Source organism: Macaca mulatta, chromosome 10 (assembly GCF_049350105.2).
Source record: "Macaca mulatta isolate MMU2019108-1 chromosome 10, T2T-MMU8v2.0, whole genome shotgun sequence".
NCBI classification, from domain to species: Eukaryota; Metazoa; Chordata; class Mammalia; order Primates; family Cercopithecidae; genus Macaca; species Macaca mulatta.
Window position 1 is genome coordinate 99800045 of NC_133415.1, and position 24780 is coordinate 99824824.

Consider the following 24780-nt stretch of genomic DNA (forward strand, 5'->3'; position numbering starts at 1 on the left):
ACCACCAGTTGGTCAAGCCTACTTCCTGGTACTGTGATGACGTTTGGCTACAACACCTGCAGGGTGGACTTCCTGGTCCACGTGACCTCTGAGGACTAAGAGCTCTGGACCACCAGCAAGTGCACAAGAAGAAAAAAGGCATTCTCTGCTCCTGGGCAGTCCCTGCCCACCTCTGTGCCAAAGAAAAGAATCTCCACCCTTGACACTGTCCCGTCCAAGGCTCCCAAAGCAGGGAAGGAGCCTAGAGAGCCCTGCCTTGTCATGTGTATTAATGATAAAGATGATCAATGAAGTCCACACCACCCTAGCCATGGAGAAAGGAAGCAGAAAGGGAAGAAGAAGATCATTCCACATGGAGCACTCACTCTCCAGTTTCTCAATTCCCCCGGGTGTCCTGGCATGAAAAGGTTAAATGTGATTGATACCAGCAGACAACAGGAAAAAAGCCTGTGTTTTTCAAAAATCACACAATTGCCAGAGGAAGATCTCTTTGCACTTCCAAATGCCTGTTTCTCGCTTTCACAGTCTTCCTGAGGTTGCTGGGGTGGGAAAGGGAGAGTATTACAGGTCTGCGTAGTGGGGGAGGGGAACCTGTCTGCCTGGGGAAGGCAGGTTGCTCAACAATTCAGAGGAACTGGGTGGAAGCTTGAAAAGGAGCTGGGCGAGGCAAACATGCAAATCATGCCATGGAGATTGGCAGAAAAGACGCTTGCCTCCAATTTATGGAATGCCGAGTTAATTCGAGCCCATAGGAATGTTGTTCCCATAGATTTAGATTTTTATGAATATTTATATATTTATGAAAGAAAACATTCAAAATGTTTAATTCAGTAACTTATGCAGTACTAAATGCACTCAAGTCATGGGCTTTTACCAGGAATGAGACTGTGGCTGCTTCAGAATGAGATAGTTCATTCTTGAACCCTGCGGGAGGAGGAAGAAGGGGTGATGGGGTACAGGACACCCCGCCTAGGAGCAAACCCAGGGTAGGGAAATCAGCATTGAGTGAGCGCCTACTGTGTGCCAGGGACTTTCCTTGACGTTCAGCTGCTGCTGTTCTAACCTTTTCTTGGAATGTGATACATAATGCGAAATATATTTCTGCATTGTTGAACTCACACACATGCACACACAACACATTCTCACACCTGCAACAAAAGTGTTACACAATTCCTTCTTACTATGGGCGATACATGCTGCCATCGTATATCATAAAATAGGCACTTCTCCTTTTCTTAATTCCAGTTATGAGTCTCTAAATGAACTTCAAGACCACCACCCCTGCCCCGACCCCAGTGGTTTGGGACTTGAACAGAATTTCGCTCAGCCAGAGGGAGGGAATTAAGAGTGTTGACCTTGGAGTCACACAGCTTTTGGGTTCAAGTCCCAGTTCCCTTGCCCATGGCTGTGACCTTCGGAGCCCCGATTTCTTCATCTGTACAACGGGGTTAATAGCGTTGCATGCTCAGAGCACTGTTGTGAAGACTCAGTGAGAACCTGTCTATACGCAGTTAACAAGGGCCTGGCACGTAGTCAACCTCTAAGTGAATGCCAGTTGCTCTTATGACAGTGACTGTCATTGTCAGCTGTAGTGTCATGGTTGAGAAGACAGACTCTAGAGCCAGACCACCTGGGTTCAGGTCACAGATCCACGCTATACTTCCTGTGTGGCCTTGGGTGAGTTACTTAAGCTCTCTGTGCCTACAGCTGTTCATCGGAGGATGAGAATAGAATCTTTCTCATAGGGTGGTTATGAGGATTAAAATAATTAATCCAGGTAAAGAATTTAGAAGAGAGCTTGGCACGTAAAAAGCCCTGGGTAAATGATAGCTATCAGCATCATCTCATTTCATCCTCTCCTGTCCTTGCAAGGTAAGTATTTTCATCCCCATTGCAGAGGGGGGAGCTCTGAGGCCCAGAGATCGAGGCAACCTGCCTGAAGTCTCATAACTAGGAAGTGGCGGAGTTGGAAGTGCACTTTGGTCTCCTGAGCCTCCAGCACAGAGGCTGAGACAGGCTCGGAGCGCCACAGCCTTAGGGTGCGATGATGACACGGCCGCTGCCCTACAGAACAGGGAGTGGGCATTGGCAGGTTGACGCTGTTGCCATCAGTACACACATTATCTAGAATTTGTCCAGGACTCTGCAGTGAGGACATTGAGTTGCATTGTTCAAGATGATGGAGCACAAAAGTACTTCCCAGTGCACTGTCCCTAGGTGAAATTATCCTCTGGCAAATGTCTCTCCCAGCTTAACTCTGTCACCTTTTCATCACCCCCTGCATGTTGCCTCCCATCGATGATTGGACATTGCATGCCGAGGGATTGGGTGTAAGGTACTTGCATCAGGAGCCCAGGTCTCATCCATCTCTCTGTTCCACCACCCTAGGTGGAGCTCAGGAGATGATCCAAGAGGTTCCTTCCCCTAAAGTGTTGGGGCCAGCTGCACCTGCACCCCATGGACTGGAAGTGAGGAGGCAGGGGAGGAACATCAAAGCGATGTCATTAGAAGAAGGGAAATGGATGTTGGATGAGCAAAGCCAACCGATGTCTGCCATGCTGGGGTTCTTGGGGGTTGCTTTTGAGGAGGGAAGGGAGCGGTTTTCCATCCAGGAGTGGAAATGGCACCGGCTTGTTCCACTTCCCAGCTGTGCTGCTGCCTAGTCATGTGACCTGGCCCAAGCACGTTCCTTCTGTCTCAGTTTCTCCATCTGTACATAGATGGAGAAATGGACCCTACTCTGGCGTTTCAAGATGCTATGGATTCTTTATATGTCATTTTTCCTTAACTGCCCAGAGACAAAGCGCACCTAGAAAGGGTTCTGAACTCCTCAAGAAGAAGAGTGCTGAGATGTGGCACCTCAGATAAGCATCTGTGGTGGAGAAAGCTGCGGGCAGCACCCCTCCAAGTCTGCTCCTGCTTAAGCGGTGTCTGAACTCACCACCTCTGCAGAACATCACCCTAGTCACTAAAACCCTTCCAATTTTTCTTTTTCTCCTCCAGGCATCACCAGATCAGCCCCCCTGAGAGTGTCCCAGCTCTTCTCCAGGTGAGTGCCATTCACTTGTCTCCTGCTCACACACCCTCCTTTTCTTCTCTCTTGGAAGGTAGAGGTTGAGAGAAAGGGCCCTGGAGCCAGATTCCCTGAATAGGAATCCCAGCCGCAGCACTTCCCAGCTGAGTGAGCTTGAGCAAGTCACTCCACCTCCCTGGGCCTCAGCCGTCCCATCTGGGAGAGGGGGACAGTCGTGCTGCCTGCCCCCACGAAACAGCAAAAGCAGGTAAAACACACTTAGAATGGGGCCTGGAGCAGAGTGTCCTCAGAGTCTTAGCTATTATTTTCTTCTTTCTTCTCTTCATTCTTTTTTAAAAATTCTTTTCTTTCTCCCCTTCCTCTCCTTTCCCATGCATAGGAAATTTCTCAATTTCTTCCTTCCTTTCCCCCCGCCCCGTCTTTCTCTCTCCTTTCCTCATTCCTTTCCTTTCCCTTCTTTTCAACCTCCCTTCTTTCCTTCCCCCTAACCCCAACACAGAGTCTTGCTCTGTCATCCAGGCTGGAGTGCAGTGGCACAATCTCGGCTCACTGCAACCTCTGCCTACCGGGTTCAAGCAATTCTGCCTCGGCCTCACAAGTAGCTGGGATTACAGGCTCCCTTCTTTCTATCCTTATTTCTCTCTCCCTTTTTCTCTTTCCCTTCCTCTCTTCATTCCCCTTTTGTCCCTCATCCTTTTCTCTCCACCTCTCTCTCCTTTTTCCCCTTCCTGCTTTCATCATTTCTTTATTTTATTTTAAGTTCCAGCATACACATGCAGAACATGCAGGTTTGTTACATAGGTAAACATGTGCCATGGTGATTTGCTGCACCTGTCAACCTATCACCTAGGTATTAAACTCGCATGCATTAGCTATTCTTCGTGATGCTCTCCGTGTCCCCTGCCCTCCCCCAACAGGCCACAGTGTGTGTTTGTACCCCTCCCTGTGTCCATGTGTTTTCATTGTTCAGCTCCCACTTATAAGTGAGAACATGCAGTGTTTGGTTTTCTGTTCCTGTGTTAGTTTGCTGAGGATAAGGGTTTCCAGCTTCATCTGTATCCCTGCAAAGGACATGATCTTGTTCCTCTTAAATGGCTGCATATGTCCTTTTAAATGGCTGCATATGGTGTACATGTACCACATTTTCTTTATCCAGTCTGTCATTGATGGGCATTTGGGATGATTCCACGTCTTAGCTGTTGTAAATAGTGCTGAATGAACATACGCGTGCATGCATGCTTTCTTCCTCCTCTACCACTCACATATCACTCCTCAGTACCTAACCCCACATGAGCCCTGGCAACTCGGAGATGGATGAGATGCAGTCTCTGTCCCTGGAGAGCTAGTCTAGTGGGAGAGATAAACCAGGAAATCAGAGATCTCAACCTGGTGCCGTAAATGCTCCACCACAGGCACACACTGGGGCAGTGGGAGCTCAGTGCTGGGATGGCCTTGCCCAGAGCCCTTTGGGTGCTGCCCTTGGGAGCAGCCATCCTGAGCCCGCTGCTGCATGCCATGCCCTGGGTACCCCTCAGGCCAGGTGGTGAGCTCCTCAGCATCTGGAAATCATCCTTCTTCTCCAACATTGGAACAGCTGTTGATAAGGAAGGCATTTTCTTTGCCTTCCTTTCCCTCCAGAAGATGTTTTGGGTAGTATTAGTAGCAACCGAAGACTGTTAAATCTACCTAACTTTTTTAAGGCCTCAGAGTTAGAAAGCTCCACCATCCTTCCTCTGGGTTTTAACTTGAGCCCCTGTTTAATCTGAGCCACTTGAATGGGTTTTGATGGCAAGCAGGAGTTGATCGGCTTGGGTCTCCAGCTTCTATTTCTCTTCTAAGGAAGGGTGTGAATTGGGAACATTTTCAAATAAGGCTGTCTGCTCTGCAGGTTGCATGCTTCTCAGTGCCCCAGAGAGCCGAAATATTGATGAATGAGACGCCTTTCAGGACTGGGGCTGACATCTCCAGCTCAAATGAGTTTCTTATGCATTTTGCAACAGGTTCCCCCAAATAACCCTTTATCATGGCAGTAGTCAAAAAGAAAGACGGGGATAAGGGACATCTGTTTATAATTCCATAAACTTTTGCATTCACCTGCTATGAGGCCTCAGGTGGAGGAGGAACTCTGGAAGCAAACAGGCTTTAACGAAAGTGATGTCACATAACCAAAATGGAATCAGACACAGATTGGGGAATCTCATCAACATTTACCTGTACGCTTAACCCGGTTATGATAGTTAGACGCACGATAGTTGTGGTGTCTGGGGGAGGATGGCAGAGCGGAGGGGTTAAGGGTGTGGCCTCTGGAGCCAGGGTTCAAATTCTGTATCAGCCGTGTGCTTGTGACGTGTTATTCACCTTTCTGCCTCTGTCTTCTTACCTGTAAAATGGGGATAGAAACAGAAATTACCTCCAAGACTTGTCACAGTTGTGGTGGAGTTTAAATGAGCCAATTCACATGAAGTAACTAGGACGGTGCCTGGCACGTAGGCATGAGAATTGACTACCTTTACCGCTAAGGGAAGTGGCCCTTGTAGGGATTGTTGCAGACAGGGTGTGATTCGGTCTCAAGAAGTGGCTGCTGCTCAAATCCAGCTTATTGATAGCACCACACAGGAGTGCAGACCCAGGTATGCTGAAGCACCTGGTTTTCAAGAGAAGGGAGACAAAGCGAGCGTGTGTGTGTGCATGCCTGCGTGTGTGTGCCTGTGTGTGTGTATGTGTGCGTGTAACCTGGTTTTCAAATATTAGCAACAATTTCAAATTAGGAAAAAAAATAACTTCAGTGGCCAAAGAAGTTATATCCACGGATCTGTGGACTGGATGTGGCCCCTAGGCCACCATTTTGCTCCCTTTGTGTTTGAACAACTCACCTGGACTTTATTTATTGCTATCTGCAGGGCTGGATGAATCCCAGTCCTATGAGAAATAGCAGATTCATGGTTCCAAGCATGGGCTCTGCAGTCAGACTCCTTCGTTTAAGCTCTATATTTACCTCTTTGTAGCTGTGTTTTCAGCTCTCTGAGCTTTGGTTTCCTCATCTCTAAACCAGGAGAGATAAGAGCCTCCACCCCAGGGATTTCATAAGAGCATCCGTGAGATATAATGTACATACCAGTTGCATGTGACATAATTCCCAACCCTTAGTAAAAAACACAGTGCTTGGCAGCACCCACAGTACAAATATCTTAAGTAGGGAACCCTGTACATCCTAGCCCATTATAGAACCTGTTGTTCTCCGTGGAGTAGAGAACCCATTTGTGGTCTTTGGTTGCAAGCAACAGAAATCAACTCTGGCTGATATAAGTCTAAAAGAACTTTTGGGGGAATATCTGGAGTAGCTCAAAACATAAATGAAATAATCAGGCCTTGAGAGAGATTAAGAATAGGACAGATTCAGCATTCAAGCAATATGGAGGATTTAAATTCCTAAGACAGAGTCTGATTGGAGGATCTTGCATCATGTCCCCACCCCTTAGCTAAGAGCAAGACATTTTGATTGACAGCCCTGTTAAAGCTGCAGTCAATTGAGAAGGTATCTAAATTAGGACAATCGGGGTAGGATAGGCTATGCTACAGTAATCAGTAAACCTCGACATCTCAGTGGCTTCACACAACAAAGGTTTGTTTCTTACATGAAGTCCAGTGTGGATGGGGTGAAACCCTCCAGGGCAGCTCTCTCTCCTCCACAAGCTGACTCAGGGGTCCAGAGTGTTTCCATATTATGGCTCTGCCATCTTAACCTGTGCCCTCCACAGTTACTGTCAAAAGAGGAGAAAGGACAGGAGGGTTGCAGGGGATGTGTTCATTGGCCAGGCCTGCGAGTGGCTTACAGCATATCTATTTACATTCTATGGGGCTGAACCCAGTCACACAGCTGAATCTGACTGTACAGGAGACAGAAAATGTAATCTTCCTGCTTCCCTGGAAGAGGAAAATGAAATGGAATTTGGTGAACATGTACGTTGTCTCTGCTCTGGAAAGAGCAGAACCCCAAAGAAAAATGGGGGTATTGATATCAAGATAAGGAAGAAGGGGTGCCAGACTGGGCTTGGAGATTTAATCTTCTCTCTTTCCACACAGATCTTGCCCACGTGTCCTCCCCAGCCAGCCTTCCACAGCCATGGCAGCCTACGGCCAGACGCAGTACAGTGCGGGGATCCAGCAGGCTACCCCCTATACAGCTTACCCACCTCCAGCACAAGCCTATGGAATCCCTTCCTACAGTGAGTAGCAAACAAGTCCTTACTCTCCTCCTCCTGTCCCCAAATCATGGTCTTTGTTCTGCACTATTGTCTCAGCTAAATGTGGATTGATAAACACAACCAACCTGATTCTGGATTAGAGATAAAGGGAAAAGAGTAACACTTTAAATATGGTTCAAATTCTATAGACTATAATATGAAGACCCTTTTTGATGGCAAGAATTGGAAGTTGAACCTAAGCTGGTTTAGGGAAAATCGGAACTGAATGATTTGCATACTGAGAGATCTGTGGATACAACCCTCATCAGGTATGGCTGGATCTAGGTGCTAAAGTGTCATCACGAGGAGTAAGTCTCTTTCCATCCTCAGATGCTCCCAGCAAGTTCTCCCTGCATGACAGCAAAGATGGTGCCTGTCCACTCAAGGTTTGCATCCTTTTAGCTCCAAATGCCTAGTGGAAGGAGAGCTCATCTTTCCCAGAAGTTCCAACAGAATCCCATATTGGCCCTCATTGGCCCAAATTGGGCCACGTGACGATGCTTATAGCAAGGCAAGGAGAACAGGGTGATGGAGATGAGGAAGCTGAAGCCTGTGGATTGTCTATGCAGGAGGGGTGGTTTTCTTAAAGGAAAACAGAGTGGTCATATTGGAAGAAGGAGAAATGGATGTGGTAGGGGACGGGGCAGAAACAACAGACCTCCCACCCTTGACTGTTCACATCTTACAGCTAAGAACTGAAGACTTGCGGACCTGGCTCACCGTCCATGCCCACCTGCCCTTGCCTCTGGCCTTGAGTCATGCTGTTCCCTCCCCTCCTAGCTGATATCTTAACCAAAGCCCTTTTAGTAGCAAGTGACAGAAACCCAAGCTAATCAGCTGGAGGAAACAGGAGTTTATTGCCTATGTAGCTGGAAAAACCTAGGGCACTGGCTTCGGGCAGGCCTGGGTCCAGGTCCTCAAGGAATGATATCAGGACTCAGCCTCTGCTTCCCTATCTGTGGACCTCAGGCTCAGGCAGTCTCTCCCACTGTGGTGGCAAAGACAGCCCTGGCAGTTTCGGGCTGCAGTGCCCCCCCAAAAAGAGAGCCCCCACTGTCTAGGACTTCCCGCAGAGTCCCAGGAATTTCTCTGCTGTACTCCCACATCCATCCAAGAAGATAGGTGCTGTGGGTGGCCATATTTGGCCACATGTCCACCCACAGAACCAGGGGTCAGGTCAGCCTCACCCAAAACAACTGATCTGAAGGTGGGGAAGGGGTGGTTCACAAAGGAAAAGGAGGCAGGAGGAAACTACGCTGTACCTGGCCCCAGATTTTTAAATCTGTATGTGTAATTTATGATGCACGGCATAAAGGAAGAAAAGACTTGTTTTAGGTTCTAGGACCAGGAAAGGCCTTTAAATAAGGAGCGAATTCAGCTGAGAACTGGGAGAGGGCCATGTGCAGGCATAGACAGGAGAGCATCCAGGCAGAGGGGCAGCCCCTGGGAATGGGGAGGAACTTGGCAGTTCTGAGAAGACCAATGGCTGGAGCACGATGGGAGATGAGGTGAGTGAGGTGGGCGGGGCCTCTGAGGCCCAGGAAAGACTTGGGATTCTGCTCCAAGTGAGACTGGAAGCCACTAGAGGGTTTGTCAGCAGTGGGTAATAGGATACAACTTATGTGGGATTTTTTTAAATTTTATTCTTATTTTTATTATTTTTAGAGACGGGGTCTGGCTCTGTCTTCCAGGCTGGAGTGCCATGGTGCAATCATAGCTCACTGCACCCTCTACCTCCCAGGCTCAAGCAATCCTCCTCCCTCACCCTCATGAGTAGCTGGGACTACAGGCACTCACTACCTCCCCTGGCTAATTTTTTTTATTTTTTTGTAGAGACAGGGTCTCACTTTGTTGCCCAGGCTGGTCTTGAACTTCTGGCCTCAAGCAATCCTCCTATCTCTGCTTCCCAAAGTGCTGCAATGACAGGCATGAGCCACTGTGCCAAGCCTAGGTTTTAAAGATCACACTGGCTGCTGTGGTGTGTCTGGCTCAGATGTAATCAGGAAGAGAAGCAGGAAGGCCGGTTGGGAGACAGATGAAGCCTGGAGCAGGAAGTGTTAGAGGCCTGGGGCGAGGCCATGGCAGTGGACAGACACATGTAGACAGAATCAAGAGCAACTCCAGAGGCGGAATTGATAGGTCCTGTCGAGGCATCAGACCAGGCTTAGTAATCGTCACCATCGTTGACTTCCTGTCACTCACATTGGTTTATTTCCACTAATTCCTTTAATCCCCACCTCAACCCTACGAGGAAGGTCACCTCATTATCCTCCCTTGAGCGATAAAGAAACAGAGACTCAGAGAGGTTAAATAATTTACCCAAGGTCACCCAGCTGGTTGGTGGCAGAGGTAGAATTAAGCCCGGGTAGCCTGGCTCTGGACCCCGAGCCCTCACCCGTGGGGTTCCGACGCCTGGCTGTGCATTCTGTAAATCCTGGGGGATTACCTATGACAGACCTTGGCCAACAGGTGTGGGCATCTTTTCTAACTTTCTTCCCCTCCTGTGCTAGAAGGCTTAGAATACAATCACACATAAGTTACCCTGCTTGGCTGAGAGCCAAGAAAAATGAAGCCATATTCTTTTTCACATAAAAGAGAAAACTAGCCCTGTTCCCAGACAAAACATGGCATCAGAAGGAAATCAATTTGGTGCAAAGTTATTTTACTGTCTCAGTTACTTTTGGAGCATCTGTTCCTGGATAATACGGTGTAGATGATAAGAGCACATGCCCTGGAACTCTGCTGCCCGGATTCACATCCCGCCCTTGCCTGTTGCAGGCTGCAAGACTCTGAGGGAGCAGCCTCCCCTCCTTAAACCTCAGTTTTCACGTTCATACAATGGGAGTAATACTAAGTCTACCCCTCTCATGATTGCTGGGGGCGTTAAATGAGATCATCTACACCAGGGATTGGCTAACTTCTTCTGTAAAGGTGCGGGTCGTAAATATTTTCTACTTTGTGATCCATATGATCTTTATCACAACTACTCAGCTCTGCCATTGTGGCATGAAAGTAGCCAGACCATATGTAAACTAATGTGTGTATCTGCGTTCCAATAAAACTTTATTTACACAAACGGGCAGTGGACCAGATTTGGTCCATGACCCTGATCTAGATGAAGGGCTTCCTCACCAGGGCCCACCCCAAGAGAAATGCTCAACAAATGTCATCTGTCCCAGTAGAAGCGAGGCTGCCCCACACACACACACACACACACACACACACACACACACGCACACAGAATGTCCATGTCACTGAACAATAACAGGTGGATGAAAAGCCGTTTCCCTTTATATCTTCCTGTGCCTGAGCAAGCCGTGTTTGCTCATCGTCTGGACAAACCTTGTTGAATCTTGTCAGGAAACTTTTTTCATTGCTCCTTGGCAAATAGTGCTATTTACTTTGTTTAAATAGCTGCAGGAAATAACACAATTGAGCAAACTAGAGACAAGGACAGAGTATTGAGTATTTTTTTCTCAATTTATTATGCAATATTAAAGACATACATAGTAGAGTAACACTACGACACCTATGAACTGACCGTTCAATTCAAAAAATAAAGGGAGGTGGCCTTCCTTTCCTCTCAAAGATTCCTGTGCCCCCAAATTTCATGTTTATCATTCCCCCGCACTTCTTTATGTAGAAGAGATCAGCAAACTTTTTCTATAAAGAGCCACATAGTAAATATTTTTGTCTCAGCAGACTACACAGTCTCTATCTCAACCACTCAACTCTGCCATTGTATCATGAAAGCAGCCATAGACAAAGCATAAACGAATGGCTGTCTATGTCTCAAAAAACTTTATTTATAAAAATGAACAGCAGATCACATTTGGCCTATGGGCTGGAGTTTGCTGACCTTTAATGTAGAGTATTTTAAGCATTTTTTAAAATTTACCTATATTGTGTCTTTTAGTACAGATTCTTTTGCAACTTGCTTTTTCCACCCAACATTATGTCTGTAAAATGTATCCATATTCATACAAGTAGCTGTAGTTCATTCATTTTCACTACTGTATAATATTCCACTACTTGACAGCACCATAATTTATTTACTCATTCTTTAGATAGTCTTTTAGGGCTTTGTTTCTCATTACATAGGATGCTGCGATCAGCATCTTTGTGCGTTTCCCAGGGGTGGAAACCTACGAGAGGAATTTCTGGGTCATGGGTTATAACCATTCTTCACTATCCTGGATAATGGTAAAGAATTTTTGTTGTCTCTGACTGTGTAAAAAGCCACTCCAGAACTTAGTGGCTTAAAACAACACTGACGAATTATTTCTGTGGGCTGGCCAGGTGGGCCTGTTGCTGGTCTCCCGCAGTCCCTCTCACGCTGCTATGCTCAGCCAGCAGGTGGGCTGGGGCTGCCTCGATGGCACGCTAGGGCCTCCCTCTCATGTGGTCCTTCCTCCTGGGTTTCTTCAGGCATGGTGGGCTCCGATTCTGGCAGGCTGAAGATGGAAGCTTCAAAGCCTCTGGGTGCTGAGTCTCCAGAACTACCGGGCGTGGTGCCACACACGTGGTCCCAGCTACTAGAGAGGCTGAGATGGGAGGATCACTTGAGCCTGGGAGGTCGAGGCTGCAGTGAGCCGTGAGCATGCCACTGCACTCCAGCCTAGGTGACAGAGTGAAATCCTGTCTCCAAAAAAAATGTAGTTATATATTTATTTTAATATGTATTTTATATCTATATATGTGTGTGTTTATATGTGTGTGTGTGTGTGTGTGTGTATATATATATATGGAACCTGTGATTCCTTAGTCATTATTGCTTAAGGCAAGCAAATAGTTTTAAAATTGAGTCGATTTTTTTTTTTTTGAGACGCAGTCTGTCCCTGTCACCCAGGCTGGAGTGCAGTGGCATGATCTCAGCACACTGCAACCTCTGCCTCCCATGTTCAAGCAGTTCTCCTGCCTCAGCCTCCTGAATAGCTGGGATTACATATGTGTGCCACCACACCCAGCTAATTTTTTGTATTTTTTGTATTTTTAGTTTCACCATGTTTCCCAGGCTGGTCTTGAACTCCTGGCTTCAAATGATCTGTCTGCCTCGGCCTCTCAAAGTGCTGGAATTACAGGCATGAGCCACCATGCCTGGGCTGATGTTTAAAAATAACATGAAATGAATCATTATATGGATGGTGCTGGGATACGGGAAAACCAAGCAAATGGTGCACAACATTGAAGATAGGGAAGCGCTCATTTGGTCCAAAACCCTCATTGTAGTCATGAGGAAACTGAGGCTTGGAAAGCAGAGGGCACCTGCCTCAGTGATATCGCAGAGCCAGGACAGGAAACGAGGACTCTGGACTGTGCCAAGTGCCATGGGCTGATCCAGAATTCACATCACTGAGCACCTGCTCAGGGGGCTGTTGATATTTTAAACACGAACCATCTCCTGTCTCTCCTCTGCTCAGATCCCTCCGGGGCCCCTCTCAGGATCAAAGCCAAAGGTTTTCCACTGCAGTATCTTTGCCCCATCCCCATGTTGATGATCTTTCTGACCTCATCGCTCACCCTCTCGCCACTCCAGCCTCACTGGCTTCCTTGCTGTTAATTCATCCAACATACCAAGTACGCTCCTGCCTCAGGACCTTCGCACATGCCTTCCCTCTGCCTGGACAGGTATTCCTTCGGGTATCCACAAATCTTGCTCCTTTGCGTCCTTCAGGTCTTTGTTCAAATGTCTCTTCCTCCGCGGAATCTCTTCCTCATCCTCCATGGGACCTTTCCGGATCACTCTGTTTGAAATTTCAAATCCCGACTCCTCTTGACCAACTTTGCTGCCTCCTTCCCTGCTTCATTCTTCTTTTTAGCACCATAAGACTCTAAATGGAGTCCAAAAGATTTAATCATGTTTGGAGAATTGTGTTAGTGTGAGGTTCATAAGATGGAAGGGAAAAGTGTGTGCCGCTGAGTGTGCCGGGGAGTCTGGGAGCCAATCATGTTGTCTCTTGTGTTAGCCAAAAAGTATTTCGTATGCTTCTCCTCTACTGTGGGTTTTTACTTGTTTTTCTACTGTCATTCTCCTCCCACTAGCATGTAAGCTCCAACCACTACAGTATCTCCAGCATCAAGATCTGTATCTCCTGGCCTGTTGCAGGTGCTGAGCTAATAGTTGTGAATGAGTGAATGAATGCTTAGTGGCTGTCTGGTTTTGACACCCTCTCTGAAATCCACACACTCACTTTGTTGCTTCCATGAGCGGAAGCCAGTGGAACTTGCAGATAGTTCACAAGCACCTTTTCAGAGGCCTCTTTCTCTTTGCTATGAAGATAGTCATCAGAGATGCCTGGGGAGCAGGAGGTCTGATGAGATCAGTCTGCCTCTGGGCCAAACCGTGACCAGATTTCCTTTGAACACAATCTCTTAGAGCAGTGTTTCTCCATCTGGTTTAAAAGACCAGTTTTCAGGTTTTTGCTTTTTAATTGCCATTCCACTATGGACTAATATTTTCATAAAATAAAATGAATTGCTAGAAAAATCAAATTAAAATATGTATTTATTTATTTGAGATGAAGCCTCACTCTGTAGCCCAGGCTGGGGTGCAGTGGCGTGATCTCAGCTCACTGCAACCTCCACCTTCTAGTTTCAAGCAATTCTCGTGCCTCAGACTCCTGAGTAGCTGGGATTACAGGTTTGCACCACCACATCCAGTTAATTTTTGTATTTTTAGTAGAGATGGGGTTTCGCCATGTTAGCCAGCCTGGTCTTGAACTCCTGACCTCAAGTGATCCGCCCACCTCGGCCTCCCAAAGTGCTGGGATTACAGGCATAAGCCACCATACTGGGCCAAATTAAAATGTTTTAAAAACATACTAAATACAAGTCTGGAGAAATGGCCTTAGATGTCAGAACAATGCCAAGTTGCTGCAAAAGTGTCTGCATGTTTACTTCTCAGTGTCTGACTTTCTCGTTCTGAATTTGTGACTGATGCATGGACCGCAGTCCGGACAACAGACTTACGGGATGAACGCCCTCGTGCGCCTTTGCCATTTTCATATTCTCTTCTTTTTCTCATGGATTAGAATTTTATGATCCAACCGCTTCAGCAAACAAAAGAAGAGGTGAAAAACTTTATTTTCTTTTCTTTCGTAGTCATTCATTCACCAGTTTCTGAGCACCTACTATGTGCAAGACAGGGAGCCACATATGGGGAGACTTCAGGGTACAAGAGGGACCCAGCCCCGCCCTCCTGGAGCCTCCAGCCTAAACAGAGAGCAGAGGTTCAGCAGTGAACTGGGATGAGTGCCAGGCAGGAGAACTGCATGCTACTCAGGGCTGACTTAGGTCATAGAAGGCCTTTCTAGGCAAACAATATTTGCCTAATAGAGAAGAGGGAGGTGTGGGTTCCAGGCAGAGGAAGCAACATATGCAAAGGCTTTGAGTCCAAAGACATTGTTGAAGTTTGTCTCTATCTATTTAAAATGGACAATGTAGGCATCCTTAGATGCAGCAATTTCTGTCTTGTATCCAACCAAGACAAACACTGTGACATTGCTGGAGGAAGTATGTACATTTCATCTTGGATTGTAATAGTAAAAACTGGCATCAACCTGGATTTCATCATCAGGGAACTGGCTGAGCAAGCAGTGATATTTCTGATTTCGGCTTTCTATCCCATCACTAAAACAAACAGTGTCTGAGCATATGGCTTGAGCAAAGTAAGCGAAGGAGCCCAGGAAAGGCAGTGAGGTTGGAGGGGTGGGCAGAGCCCACACAGGGCCTTGGGGGTCACTGCACTGCAGAGTTTAGATTTTACTTTAGGTGCATGGTGAGGCCGACTGTACCCAATGCAACGTTAACCACTCCTGGTGGACTGAGCAAAAAGAAGGTGCTGTATAAATATTGCTTGTTTCTGCCATCATTGTTGTTACTAAAGTCTGGCACCATCAATGGCTTAAAACCCCTCACACCTATTATTGAGAAGCATCAAGATAAGGAACCTTGACTTCAGAGTTATCTGCCAGTTGCAAGACCCCAGTCCAATGGATGGGCAATCTCAATTCCCACATCTTTAAAATGAGAGAAGTACTATATTGCCTGTTTTGTGAGACTGATGTGAGGATAAAAGAGATGTGTGCTTTAATTACTTCGTTCAGAGCCTTTATGTGTTCATTCTTTCCTCTTTAATTTCCTAACAACCCATCATTTCACAAGAAAGGAGGCCTCCAACCTGGGGTTGCAGGAGAAACTTTCGAGGTCACCAATCAATGAAGCAAACCATCTAGGACTCCAGCCCAGATTTCCTGACTCATAATCTATCTGTTTTTACCTTACTAAGCATTCTCTTATTTTGTGGGGTTGACAGGGTAAGAAGGAGGTAATTTCAATAAGAAAACCATCAGCAGAACTGGAAGTGTTCTTGAAAGAAATGAAATTTTAAACAGCAATGAGATACTGTTTTATACCCATAAGATAGACAGAGATAAGCAATGTTTGATAACACAGTTGGTGTGGTTGTGGAGAAGCAGGGCTCACTCAGTGCTTGGAGAGAATGTCACCTACAATGTAGGGAGCACCATTCAGCAACATGCAAGAAAATTTAAGACGCTCTTGCCCTGGACTCGGTGATTCCAACTACTGGGAATTTACCTAAAAGACTTGCGCATGTGCACAAAATGTGTGTGTGTGGTGTGATGACTATAAGCTGCAGCAAATACATATGTATATGCATATAGGTACATCTATATGTTAAATATATTTTCTGCATGTATGTGTGTGTGTATGTATACACATTTGCTGCGTGTGTGTGTTATGTGTGTGTTTGCTGCAGCTTAAATTAGAGTCATAAAATCTAAAAACCACCCAAAAGTTAATGAATAGGAAACTGGTTAAATGGTGGGGAAACCACACATTAGAATGTCACACAGCCATCAATACAAAGTAAGGAAGAACTTTATAAGCTCATGAAGAATGATCATTATCACATATTATGAAGCAGTAAAAGAAAAAAAAAGAAAATGAAGAATTTATAGAATACTCCAGTTTATTTTTTAAAAGATGGAATAGATATATACATTACATATGTATATTATATACATAACTGGTATATGCACAGAACTTGTCTGGAAGTGAATTGTGTTCCATAAAGCTGGTAATCGTGGTTGCCTATAGGCAGAAGAGCTGGGGTTTGAGGTCAGGGACAGGAAGAGACACTTTATGCCTTTTGTACTATTAGAATTTTCTTTTTTTTTTTAATTTTTTATTATTATACTTTAAGTTCTAGGGTACATGTGCATAACGTGCAGGTTTGTTACATATGTATACTTGTGCCATGTTGCTGTGCTGCACCCATCAACTCGTCAGCACCCATCAACTCATCATTTACATCAGGTATAACTCCCAGTGCAATCCCTCCCCCCTCCCCCATCCCCATGATAGGCCCTGGTGTGTGATGTTCCCCTTCCCGAGTCCAAGTGATCTCATTGTTCAGTTCCCACCTATGAGTGAGAACATGCGGTGTTTGGTTTTCTGTTCTTGTGATAGTTTGCTAAGAATGATGGTTTCCAGCTGCATCCATGTCCCTACAAAGGACACAAACTCATCCTTTTTTATGGCTGCGTAGTATTCCATGGTGTCTATGTGCCACATTTTCTTAATCCAGTCTGTCACTGATGGACATTTGGGTTGATTCCAAGTCTTTGCTATTGTGAATAGTGCCACAATAAACATACGTGTGCATGTGTCTTTATAGCAGCATGATTTATAATCCTTTGGGTATATACCCAGTAATGGGATGGCTGGGTCATATGGTACATCTAGTTCTAGATCCTTGAGGAATCGCCATACTGTTTTCCATAATGGTTGAACTAGTTTACAATCCCACCAACAGTGTAAAAGTGTTCCTATTTCTCCACACAATGCATTCATTACAGTTTCGATAAAAATTAAGTGAATGAGCTGATGATGGTTAGCTTCACCTCCTCAACACAGTCCCTTTCTCAACCAGTTGTTCATGGAATTAGTACCTATGCTTTAGGTAAGCATGCCACGTTTTGCTGAAGTAGAAGGCAGATTTGTAACTGTGGCCTTGGGATAAGCAGGTCCCCCCCCCCACCCATGAGATTGGAGAGTGTGTCTGACAGTTAAGTGACATCATCTTTGCAGAGGAAGGGTGGTTCATTTCACACCTTTGCCCAAAATCCTAATGGACATTTAAGCCATACACGGCACTGCCCAGGGGAGTAGTGGGCTGCAGGCTTGCATACCTACCACGCTGGCAGGTAGCATGAAGCTGGTGGTGTTTACAAAATATGAGACGTTTGTAGCCTGCCTTTCCCTTCTCCACTTTTGATAGGATCCTAGGATGTACCAAAACAAATCACAACTGCGATGAGAAAATAGCATCTTAAAACCAGCCTCAAAGTCCTGCAGATGGAATGAAATCTGTGATCACCTGGGAAACATGTGAAAGGGGCAGCTTGTGGTCACATGTGATGCAGACATGGTGTTACTAGACCATCTTGTCATTCAAAAAGAAGCCATATCTCCAGCTTTTTGTGTATGAAATATTCTTACTTTTAAACAAAATCAACTAATTCAGTTTTTCTTAAAAATATGCAGGCCAAGTCAAATATGTCTGTAGGCTAACTTTGGCTGACAAGCCACCAGTTTGCAACTCCTCATTTGGAAGCTGATAAAATTGCATACTGTCTTGACCCAGTAGCTCTTTTGTGGGTGACAAGGACGCATCCTAATCATGTGTCCTTGGTCCTTTTTTTTCCCCCTCTTCCTTCAAAGGCATCAAGACAGAAGACAGCTTGAACCATTCCCCTGGCCAGAGTGGATTCCTCAGCTATGGCTCCAGCTTCAGCACCCCACCCACTGGACAGAGCCCATACACCTACCAGATGCACGGTCAGTGTGGCGCTGTGGCCCCTTCCTGCCCGTCTCTAAGGACCACCTAAGTTGGGTGTCCATTCATTCATTCATTCAGCAGATTTTTTGAGCACCTACTATGTGCCAGGCTCTATCTCAAGGAGTGGACAAAATAGATACGAGATCTGCCTTCATGGTCATTACCTGGCATTGGGGAAAGACTAATGATAAAGTTGGCAAATGAGCCAGATGATTTGGGAAGGGGTTGAATGTAAAAAAACCTGGTCTTTGCATAGAGAGTGATGAGCACTTGGGAGGTCAGGAAAGGTGAGATTTGTGACTTTAGATCAAATCATCAGGGAAGGCTCTTGAAGAGATGACATTGGACAGAAACCCAAAGGGTGAGGCAAAGCAGCCACGTAGACATCTTAGGGAAGAGCATTCCAGGTAGAGGGAACAGCCTGTGCAAACGCTGCATGCAGGGAAATGTCTGGAAGTATTTGAGGCACAGAGCAGAGACCCGTGAGACTGGAGCAAAGTCAGAAGGCATGTAGGAGGAAAGAATCTTGGACGAAGAGCAAGGCACAATCACGCATGGCCTTGAGGGATGTGGGAAAGAGTTTGCTTGTATTTTAAGTGTGATGGGACAGGCAAGTCTATTGTAGAGACTCAGAAATGTTGGATGGTGGAAATATTGGACAGTCAGGTAAAGAAGCTGTTATTCCAGGCAGGAGGATCAAGGCTCTGCAGCCCCAGAGGGTGGCCTTAAGGAAGAAAGAACTCCATTGTGTAATCCTCCACCCACATGCCATAAGGAACTGGCTTGCTGGGTTCTCCCATGCTCACCTCCACTCTTTACCATCCAAGAGCCCTTCTCAGTTCTGATGCCCCCTTGGGAGCATGCTGGAGGTGATGCATGGAGCAGAGGGCTGGTGGCTGTAATTTTCGGGATCCCCATTCTGCTGTTTCCCTTTATATAAGTTGCTAAAAATTACCATCAAGGGTCTGAAAAAGTAAAATGACAAAGTGCTGGGCTGATGAGTGATTGTACTTTTTTTTGAGACAAAGTCTTTCTATGTTGCCCAGACTGGGCTCAAGTGTTTCTGCCACTTCAGAGTATCTGCGACCACAGGTGTGCACTGCTGCACCCAGCTTTGATAGTACTTTTCTTTTAAAAGAAACTACTTGGAAGTATTATCACTTCATCTTGATTATTTTAATTTTTATTAAGGAAGTAATAAAAATAATTGTCAAGGGCAGCATTTCAGGAAAAAAAAAATTGTGAAAGGAGAACAATAATCTTAGAGATGTGTGTAAGGAAAGCAGGTGATAAGCATTCATGCCCAGCCCTGAGAATAGCTCTCTGGAAAGGTCTGTGTTCAAGTTTGTCAGTGATGCCATGAGCTAGCCTTGACCAAACATGCTAGCTGCCAGGTGATGCTGTGTGGATTCTCTCATACAACCTTCATGACGCTCTCAAGCGACCGCACTGTATCATTCCCATTTCACAGAAGAGGAAACTGAGGCATAGAAGGAATGACTGATTTGGCCAACACTAGGGCAAGGAGTTTAGATTTTATTGTAAGCGTAATGGCAAAGGGACTGCGTCAGATCTCTTGGGGGCCTGGTGGAATCCCGACCCCCAGCCTCACTGCAAAGCCCGTCCCTGTAACCCTGGCACTTTCCTGCCTCCTCTGCTTCTGCTGTCATCTCTGTGTCCCCAATTGGGGCCTTTCTGAGACCCACTGAAGGGAGTAAACTGCTGGGACCCATCTCTCCAAGTAGTGAGTAAAAAATGGCACCAGCCCTGAAATTAGGAGGGGTGTAAAGGTACTGAACTTCAACGTGCGTTTGAGTCCATTTCAAGCCAGTTTCTTTCCAGCTCTTTAAATAGAAACTGGACTTACTGCCTCAGGGCTTCTGAGGCCACAGAGGTTGAACTGGGAACCCAGTCCCCCTATCCCATTTTGACACCCCCTCAGCCACACAATAAGTGACCTAAGGTCTGTAGGAGGGGCCCCCATTCATTCATTCATTCATTCATTCATTCATTCCGTATGTTGAGCACCAGCTTGACACCTGGCACCCTTCTAGGCACTGAGGGCACAGCAGCCCACAAAGACAGTCTCCTCGTAGAGAAAGATGGATGGTAATCGATTGACAAATAGATAAATAATTTCAGATTTTGATGAAGCCTGTGACAGACAAAAGCAGGGTGGCATGCTGGACCGTGAGCAATGGCATAGCCCAGAAGTGGCAATCGGCATTCCCCAGGTGGTCAGGCGCCTCCCGGTGGAAAGGAGGCCGCCACAGGAGGGGCCAGAGCCGGGCCGTACAGGCAGCAGGAACGCAAGAGCAAAGGCCCTGCGGCAGGAAAAGGCTCACAGTGTTCAAAGACTCCAAAGGAACCTCATCCTATCCTCCCCAGAGCAGAATATGCAGAATAATGTTCTTTCTTCTCTGGTCCTTACAGCAACCACGTGAGGTGGGCCCCATCAGCCCTGCTTTCAGAGATGGTGAAAGTGAGGCTCAGAGAGGGCAAGTGACTTGCCCAAAACCGCAGAGCTGATAAGTGTTCGGAGCTAGGATTCAGACTCCGGTTTCTCCGGTGCCACTTCCTCTAAATGATGAGATTTCCTAGACTCCTTTAGGACTCCAGGCACTGTCCTAACGTCTGCACATAAACATGCCTCTTAATCTCCCCAGTAGCCCCATGACATGGGCACTATCACTGCCCTCATCTTACAGGTGGAGAAACTGAGGCATAAAGTGTTTCAGTCACTTACCCAAGATCACATGGCCATGGCAGTGGGAGATGAGCCAGGCAGTTGCCCAGGCACATAACCCTCACGCCATCCTGCCCTTCACACTCTCTTAGATCCATCTGGAAGGTGATTCTCAGGGGTGAGCCTAGGCCCCCACCCCCCATCTCAATCCCCACCAGCCACCGTCTCCAGCTCTCTTCTCACCCTACCATGGGAATCATCCAGGCTATTTTCTTATCCTCCTTGCAGCCCAGATGACAGAAGGGCAGCGGCAGCAGCTGGGCTTTGTCCCAATTAACTGCCTTCAGTCTGATGCTAATGGCTATAAACTGCTCTTGAGACAGCCCAGGCATTTTGCAAGCCTGACATATTCCTCCTTAAGTATTTTTTTCAAACACAAACACACGGAACGCTCACACACCATGCCCATGTGCTTCCTATTAACTTTTTTTTTTTTTTGAGTTGTTCCAGAGGAGAAATAAACTCTCGAACTACTGAGAGCATTTCAGAATGGAAGACATTGGTTGAGCTTAGTTTCTCAGAGGAAGAAGAAAATAAAGCAGATTGAGGCTTATGAACTTTTAGGCCTGAAAATGCTGATTTTGTGAAATTGGCCCATAGTGAGAAGCTAGCATAAGTCCTTTTCCTTTCTGAGAATTAAAACCATAATTTTGGCCCATAATCCCAGCACTTTGGGAGGCCAAGGCAGGTATATTTATTGCTTGAGTCCAAGAGTTCAAGACCAGCCTCGGAAACCTGGTGAAACCTATCTCTACAAAAAAAAAAAAAAAAATTAGCTGGGCATGGCGATGCATGCCTGTAGTCCCAGCTACTCAATAGGCTGAGGTAGGAGGAGCACTTCAGCCTGGGAGGTCAAGGCTGCAGTAAGCCATGATCATGACACTGTACTCCAGCCTGGGCAATACAGCAAGACCCTGTCTCTAAAAAAAAAAAAAAAAATGCTGGGCATGGTGGAGTGCACCTGTAGTTCCAGCTACTCAGGAGGCTGAGGTGGGAGGATTGTTTGAGTCTAGGAGTTCAAGGCTGCAGTGAGCTATGATCACCCCACTGCACTCCAGCCTGGGCAATAGAGCATGACCCTGTCTCAAAAAAAGAAAAAATGTATAATTTTATAGAAGCAAAAAAAGGACGCTCATGGGGCTCACCTCATCATTTTACAGATGAGTAAACTGAGGCACTGCGACGGAGCATCTTACGGAAGAGCACAGAGCAAGCTTTAGACAAACCAGGATGCCTCCCACTAGGTCTTCTAGCTAATCTCATAAACTTCCAAAAGCTTTAGCACAGCCATCACCCCATAAGGCCCTGGTTTGAGATCTGTAGCTGTGTGGCTAACACTGCCCCTCCATAGCATATACAATAAACGTAAAAGAAAAAAGTTCACAGCTCTCGTTCAGCCTTTGCATGGTTGTTTATTTTCTTTATTTTAAGTTCACCCAGGGGTTTTTATGCCTGAAGTGTATTTCTTATGGGTTTGATTTTTTTCTTTTTGGCTTCTCCTGGTAAAACACTGCTGTTCACAGAAATAACCACCAAGGTTAAAAAGAGGGAAAAAAATCTCCAGAGTGTGTTATAAGAAGTTTCTGGTGCCACAGAGGAGTTAAGAGCTCTGGACCTGGCCTGTGGTCAGTCCTGGCGGTACCCCACATACAGTGGCATGAGTTGGGGAAGCACATGGACTTCTCTGTGCCTCAGTTTCCTCACCTGTGAAACTGGTATCATAGTGAGAGAAGTGACAACGTGAGGCTTTGGGAGACTAAATAACATGATTCATGGGCACATCAGATGAGATCCATAAAGGCTGGATTTTCTTTTTATTATCTCTGTTATTCCTTCCTTAGCATGGTAGTTAAAAACAACTGAAAGCAGGGGCTCTCAAGTCAGGTTGAGTTAACATCCGAATACAGCTGCAAACCAGCCCTGGGACCTTGAGCTCAGTTCCTTCTCAGTACTCCAGTTTCCTTCCCTGTGAAATGGGGATGCTAAGAGTACCTGACTCGTGGGGTGCTATGATGACTAAATGTGTTAATGTATGTGAAGTATTTAGAGCAGTGCCTGGCACAAACTAATGCTCTCTAAATGTTAATTATCGTTGTTATGATTGACATTGTTAGCCTCACTTCAGGTTTGATGGGCCGTGTTCTTTCCAAGTTCACTTCTATTTCCTGAACTCTCCATTTTAGTGAGTGGCCAGGGTAAGAGAAAAGAGGAATACTAATTTGAGACTGTAGTACTGTCTGCATCCACATAAACTCCCCTTCCAGTGAACTCTGTGTTGTAGGGAGACTTAAAAACAGGCCAAGCACAGTGGCTCATGCCTATAATCCCAGCCCTTTGGGAGGCTGAGGTGGGCGGATCTTCTGAGCTCAGGAGTTCGAGACCAGCCTGGCCAACATGGCAAAACCCCATCTCTACTTAAAATACAAAAATTATCCAGGTGTGGTGGCACACGCCTGCAATTCCAGCTACTTGGGAGGCTGAGGCAGGAGAATCGCTTGAACCCAGGTGGCGGAGGTTGCAGCGAGCCAAGATCATGCCACTGCACTCCAGTCTGGGCGACAAAGCAAGACTCCATCTCAAAAAAAAAAAAAAAAAGAAAAAAAAAGCAGGAAAACAGTGGGAGCCCTGTCCAATGGAAACTCCTTTTGCATTTATGAAGGGCCAGGGAACGTAAAGACTGAAGCTTAGAACCCCTCCAGCAGCCACTCAGGAGCAACATGGAAACATGCAATTCAAGGATGTATAGGAAATTAACAGTTCAGTAAAAGCACTTGTAACTCAATGATCTCATCTCGAGACCTCCGAGGCCGGATTGTGTTGGATTTAGGAAGTCTCTATGTCAGATTAATGAAATCTACCACCAGTAAACTGTGTGTCCTTGGACAAGTGACAGAACTTTCATGATCTGTGTTCCACAGTTCTAGTGCTAACAAGTGCTCCAGGAAAAAATACAGGGGTTGGTGCAGGTCATGGTCATACATACCAAATACGTTTAATAAATAGTGCATGCCACAAAGTTAAAATGGACATCTTTGCTATAAGACTTTTCAGAGCCTTTGCAAGCTGTTGTGCCTTATACTTCTCCAGGAATAGAATTCAGGAGGCAGTTTTCCCAAGCAGATAGGCTGAGGGCCCCTCTGTCTAAACTCGTTCTGTGGTCACTGAGAAGCCCTGGATGTCAGGATCTTTTAGGACCCTTCCTTTATGAATGCTCTTTGAATTTCTATTGTTTTAAACAATGAACATTTATGTATTTATTTTTCCTGTGTTTTAATTAAATTGTTTCTTTTTGAGACAGAGTCTCACTTTGTCGTCCAGGCTGGAGTACAGTGGCGCGATCTCGGCTCACTGCAACCTCTGCCTCCTGGATTCAAGCAATTCTCCAGCCTCAGTCTCCCAAGTAGCTGGGATTACAGGCACCTGCCACCACACCTGGCTAATTTTTGTATTTTTAGTAGAGATGGGGTTTCTCCATGTTGGCCAGGCTGGTCTCGAACTCCTGACCTCAAGTGATCCACGTCAGCCCCGCAAAGTGCTGGGATTACAGGCATGAGCCACTGTGCTCAGCCTTAATTTTTAACTGAGATATAACTCACATATCTAAACTTCACCTTTTTTTTTTTTTTTTTTTGAGGCAGGGTCTCTCTCTGTCGCCCAGGCTGGAGTGCAGTGGTGCGAAGGCAGCTCACTGCAACCTCCACCTCCTGGGTTCAAGTGATTCTCCCACCTCAGCCTCCTGAGTAGCTGGAACTAGCAGGTGCCTGCCACCATGCCAAGCTAATTTTATTTTTTTTATAGAGACGGGATTTCATTGTGTTGCACAGGCTGGTAAACTTCACCTAAAGTGTTCAATTTAGTGTTTTTAGTATGTTCACTAAAATTGTGCAACCAT

At 46.1% G+C, this 24780-nt stretch overlaps 1 protein-coding gene across 4 annotated transcripts in view; it reads left to right on the forward strand.

Annotated features, from left to right (window-relative positions):
- The window catches only part of EYA2 (EYA transcriptional coactivator and phosphatase 2), a 299580-nt gene that overhangs the window by 105219 nt on the left and 169581 nt on the right, over positions 1-24780 (forward strand). For 3 of the 4 annotated variants that reach the window (XM_015148889.3, XM_077951904.1, XM_077951903.1), the window contains exons 3-5: positions 3004-3049; positions 7118-7260; positions 18025-18141. In XM_015148889.3, the coding sequence (XP_015004375.1) occupies positions 3004-3049; positions 7118-7260; positions 18025-18141 (306 nt within the window). The remainder of the gene's footprint in view (positions 1-3003; positions 3050-7117; positions 7261-18024; positions 18142-24780) is intronic. The other variant, XM_015148890.3, reaches the window with a different exon arrangement.